Source organism: Lepisosteus platostomus, chromosome 11 (assembly GCF_059453375.1).
Source record: "Lepisosteus platostomus isolate fLepPlt1 chromosome 11, fLepPlt1.hap1, whole genome shotgun sequence".
NCBI classification, from domain to species: Eukaryota; Metazoa; Chordata; class Actinopteri; order Semionotiformes; family Lepisosteidae; genus Lepisosteus; species Lepisosteus platostomus.
This window is the reverse complement of record NC_142621.1, coordinates 32,123,465-32,128,651: the sequence shown is the minus strand read 5'-3', so window position 1 is coordinate 32,128,651 and position 5,187 is coordinate 32,123,465. Positions and strand designations below refer to the sequence as shown.

The 5,187-nt window shown below is 45.7% G+C and overlaps 1 protein-coding gene across 1 annotated transcript; it reads left to right on the top strand.

Annotated features, from left to right (window-relative positions):
* Window positions 1-696: 696 nt before the first annotated feature.
* Window positions 697-3,489, top strand: foxe3 (forkhead box E3). The gene has a single exon (XM_088599165.1). It carries the CDS (start codon window positions 1,107-1,109, stop codon window positions 2,355-2,357), a length of 1,251 nt encoding a protein of 416 aa, XP_088455291.1. The 5' UTR covers window positions 697-1,106; the 3' UTR covers window positions 2,358-3,489.
* The last annotated feature ends 1,698 nt before the right edge of the window (window positions 3,490-5,187 follow it).

Sequence of the window (5,187 nt, the reverse complement as noted above, 5' to 3'; positions counted from 1 at the left end):
CAGTCCAACAAGGATTCAGTTCCTTTAGCCTGTCAGAGTAGGGCAAAGTTTGAACGTGTCTGGGTACTCTTCTTGGTGCTGATTCCAGGGTAAACGTTGTTTTGTAACACGGTGCCCAAACTGAACACAAAATATTTATAACACAAACAGGATTATTATTTTTGACAGCAAATATCTGCTCAATAACAGCTATACAGATATATTTAATCAGATATGACTGCCGAAAGAGATGATAAAAATGTTTATTTTACCCGTTTAGCTTGCTTGATAAATAATTGCATTTAAAAATATTATAGAGTAGGTATGACTACTAGAGAAGTAGAAAACTACCGATGACTTACAAACTTGATTTACATTTTTAGTAAACTATGTGTATTTCATACATAGCTTTTTTTGAAACACCGAGTTTATTACCTGTAAAATTTAATTTTAAGGATCCGCACCTTTAGAAAAATAATATAAAAATATTTTATAACGTTCTTGTATCCATTTCTACACATAGACTGCTTTCAGAATTTGTAATTATTTGATCAGGGAAAAAAACTGGATTTTTTTCATGAGACTGCTGCCTATCGTTCTTATTTCAATATGGTAATCGTTAAAAAGATGTGTGATTATGTGTAAAAATGGACGAAGCCCGAGGTTCATAATGTGAGTGAGCCTTTTTCAATTTCTCGTTTAAAATATGCACCTGACTAAGACGAGGCTGGAGTTCGACAGAAACGATCGACTTCCACTGTAGGCTGAGATTAAACAGTCCCAGTAAAGACATTGGAAAGTAAAGATGCTGAAATCTTCGAAAGGCGCTGACAGAGGGAAATAAATAAATAAATCAATGCCGAATGTGGACGACCGGGCCGGGTTTTGCGGGGACGCCCCCTACAGAGCCGTGAGCAGCGAGCACAGCCCCCCCTACAGAGCGCGTCCGTGCGGGCTGAGCGCTGGGTGGCGTCACTCCAGCCCGCGGTGCCATATAAGACTGCCCTCACCTAGACAAGGAGCAGTCAATCCCCGCGGGGCCGCACGCACAGACAGTCAGGTACATCCTCGACCCCCTCTGAGTTCAGGTGCAGTCACTGCCAGGGCAGCAGCTCTAACAGCCGTTTATGAATCTTGCAAACTTTACTTACTTTTCGGGAATGTGCAACATGACGGCCGAGTCGCAACATTCCCCGACCGAGGCCGCCAGTCCCCTGGGCGTCTCTCCAAACGTCAACCTGGACTCTCCAGTGCCCGGCCAGGGCAAGGACGGCGTGCTGATCAAGTCCGAGCCCAGGGGGAGCAGCCCGGCAGCGGACCGGGAGGACAACGCTCCGGGCCACGCTGACGAGCAGCTGCCCAGCTCGGGCAGCCGGCGCCGGAAGCGGCCGGTGCAGCGAGGAAAGCCCCCGTACAGCTACATCGCCCTGATCGCCATGGCCATCGCCAACTCCCCGGAGAGGAAGCTCACCCTGGGGGGCATCTACAAGTTCATCATGGAGCGATTCCCCTTTTACAGGGAGAACTCGAAGAAGTGGCAGAACTCCATCCGGCACAACCTCACCCTCAACGACTGCTTCGTCAAGATCCCCAGGGAGCCGGGGCGACCCGGGAAGGGCAACTACTGGACCCTGGACCCGGCGGCTGAGGACATGTTCGACAACGGTAGCTTCCTGCGCCGGCGAAAGCGCTTCAAGCGCACGGATGTGAGCACCTACCCGGGCTACATGCAGACCTCCAGCGCCTTCACCCCCACCCCCGTGGGCAGACCATCGTACCCCAACACCTTGTACCCGGGCATGGGCTCCGGGTACGCCCCGCAGATGGGCTCCCCTCACCCCGCAGTGCTGCACCACTACCAGGGCTCAGCGGGGGTTGGGCAGGGCCAGCACAGGATGTTCAGCATTGACAACCTCATAAGCCAGCAGTCGCTCATGCAGCCCGCCGCGGCCGTGGAGCTCAACGCTCCGGCGCTCGGCCTGAACACGGACCTGGGGGGCATGCCTCCCAGCTGCTCGGTGAGCGTCCCCGACGCCTCCTCCTGTTTCCAGTCCCAGCCCGTCAACCCCTCTGGCGGCGTGCTGAGCAGAGCCAGCGGCGCCATCTCATCGAGCCTGGCCGCGTACCCCTACCCGCCTTCGTCGCCACCCCACCTGCCCGCGATGAGCCAGGCCAGCTTCTCCCCGGGCGCCTCGCAGATGTACTGCCCGGGAAACCGCCTCTCCCTGCCGCCTGTGAGGTCCGGCTCCTGCGCCGAGCACACGGAGCAGCTGCTCGGCGTGTCGGGGTCCCCCATGAACAGTCTCGGCCAGTTCGGTGCCAATAACTCGTACGTGAGACAAGCGAACTTTGCATCCGGTCTGGAGAGGTATATGTGAAAGAGACAGTCTAGTAACAGTCGAAACCGCAGCCAAACACTGCTTTGGTGCGGCTCGTAAGAAAAGGACAAACTCAAAAACATTCCAAGAGAGTGATCTCTTTTTAATATATTTATATTAACTAGTACAAGAATATTATTGTTTATATTCCAGCTGACCAAACCTCTTTTGTACCCCTAAAACCGTGTGGTCTTTGACTGCTGTTTCCGCACAGTTGGACTTCTGAGAGCCGAGAGGAAAGTGTTTATTTTTGGGTGAATTTCACAAAAGTGGAAATACAGTAGTATGTAATGTCGTTAACATGTCTCAAATCGGAGTTTCGTAATCTTGTTAATGTGAACAAAAAACCGTTTAAACAGTTGTTGTCATTATTCGTATAAGACTGTAACGCCAAAATATACATTTGACGTTTCATAATGAAGATAGAAAAACTAATGACAAGAAAACGAGCTTCAATTTGTCCCTCTGCTTCCCCCCTTCTTTTCTAACTCCTGTGACACTTCAGAGAAGGAATCGAGCGGCGCTTAACCGTTTTTAATTTTTTTCAGAGGATCTGGAGTTTTGTCTTATTTGTTAAACAATAGTCTCATTACCTTCTGTGCCACTCGGCTCTTTTTCCTGGGCCAATTCGTCTGTTGAATTCATACAGTAACGGTTTTTTCCTGAAATATGTATGTTTCGTTGAGGCCTGGTGCTTCCGCGCACAGTCCACACACTGGAAGGCCAAGATACTGTATAACTATATATGTGGTTTGTTACCTGTCTAGCGTCAGATTGGCCAATTAAGACTTCTCGTAACTAGGTTCTCAATGAAGTCTAGTTTTATTTATATTTTCCGTCAGTTTTGGGGACCTTTACGGTAATAAACCAGATCTGTGCAAACTTACGTGCGCAAATGTGTGTTACATAAAATAAAATGACAAAGTTCCCATATTTCACACTTCAAACGCATCAATGAAACATGTACATGTACATTTACATTGTTTTTTTTCTCAGTTTAGAGTTCTTACATTTTATTATAGTCCTAATCCAGATCTTTTCGAATAAAATTGTTTATCAATACATAAAAAAACGACATAATTGCTTATACCTTTACTAACACTAAAAAATAAATTTCATGTCAGTGATTCCGAGCGGTTTGCATTTCACATTGTGGTTCTTGTTAATTTCTATTGCGTTCCGGTGTCTTAAAACGTTTCGACTTAAAAGTTATTTTAAAATGCGGAGCAACGTTTTCTTTATCGCAACCTTTTCGATCAACTCTACACTTTAAATCTGGGAAAGAATTCCCCAAAACTTTTTCAAGTTGTTTTCTCTATATACTTATGTTCATTCATTATGTTAACATGTTAATCATCATTTCCATTGTTACCCTTTTTACAAGCATTCCGTGCCGTCTGACATACCAACTAACGATAACATCCCCAACAATAGAAATATTTTTTAAACTAAGCAAGTTTGAGAAAAATTGATTTTTTTTTACCGATTTCGATTTTTTTTCCTCCGAAACAGAATCGTGCCAACTGCAAGTCTACTGAAAATATTTTCTAAGGAGACGAAAACGAGAAATTCTGAGAGTGAGGCAAATAGGATGTCTGAGAGAGTTTCGGCAAAGACGCTGAAAGCCCCAAAAACTGGACAGTCCAACCCGGTCACTAACCACCCGAGGGCGGCGTTTCAGTGTGGCCCAGCGCATGAACAGTATCGAGCTGTACTGGGCTGTCCAGTCCTAACTGCGATGGAGACAGCGTAACAAAACACACGCCTTTCAAAAATGTACGTTGTTAATTAACGTTAACGGACACTCCCGTTGTTGTGATTGTTTTTTGACGCAGGCGACACTGCGAAGTCCACTTTTGAATTATAGAACATTTTTAGAATTTATTGATGTTGCCTGTTAACGAAAATCCAAGCAAAACTGATATTAAATTGACTGTAAATAATAACAGAAACAATGGAACTGACATTTTTGAAAGCTATTCAATTTGCTTTATTTCCGTAAAGAAAGAGATTAAATAACGTAAAAACAGCTCTACACGGCGAGTCTAGCCAGTTTCGAAGTATTTACTTGATCCACGGATCTCATCCAGACAATTCTTGAACGAAACCAGTGTATCGGCTTTAACAACATGACTGGGTAGCTTCCAGAACTCTTGCAGCTCTTTTTCATTGCTGGGCAGGGTGTTTTCCATGGGTATTTAAGTATTCCTAGCGGACGCAGGTGTACCTAAATGAACCGACACAATTTTTAAGAAAAATCAGAACAAGCGAACAGATTTCTGAGTGTTTAAAAACTTTAATTTTTTGATTCGGATTCGCTTGCTGAAAGCATCCGCGATGAGAAAATACTAAAAGGAAGGAAAAAAAACAGGTTACAAATTGATTTAAAAGCTTAATTTGTGTCTTTCAGCCTTGTGAACGGATCACACCGGGGCTTTCGAAAGCACCGTGGTATCCGGTTCTATTTCCAAGTCGGTCCCACCTTTAACGTAACTTGGAAATCCTGGTGTTAATTTGAGGCACGGCAGGTTCTCGTCTGGCTAGGAATGTAATCGTTCTCAGCACCGGGAGGGGAAGGGATTCCCAGACCTCAACCGCGTCTCTGCTGCTGCGGACTGCTTGAGTCTGGTGCCTGGTCTTACAGTAAAAAGCAAACTATCTGCCAGTCTCGATCTTCACCTCCCTAGTTATGGAGAACCCCTGTTCCTCTGGTTTTATAGCCTCTAAATGATCAACTTTTATACTCCAGGGACAATTGTAACCGTCATCAGCTGATTTTATAGGCAGCATTTAAAAGGTGAATTGCCATAGACCCTGAACGATTTGACAG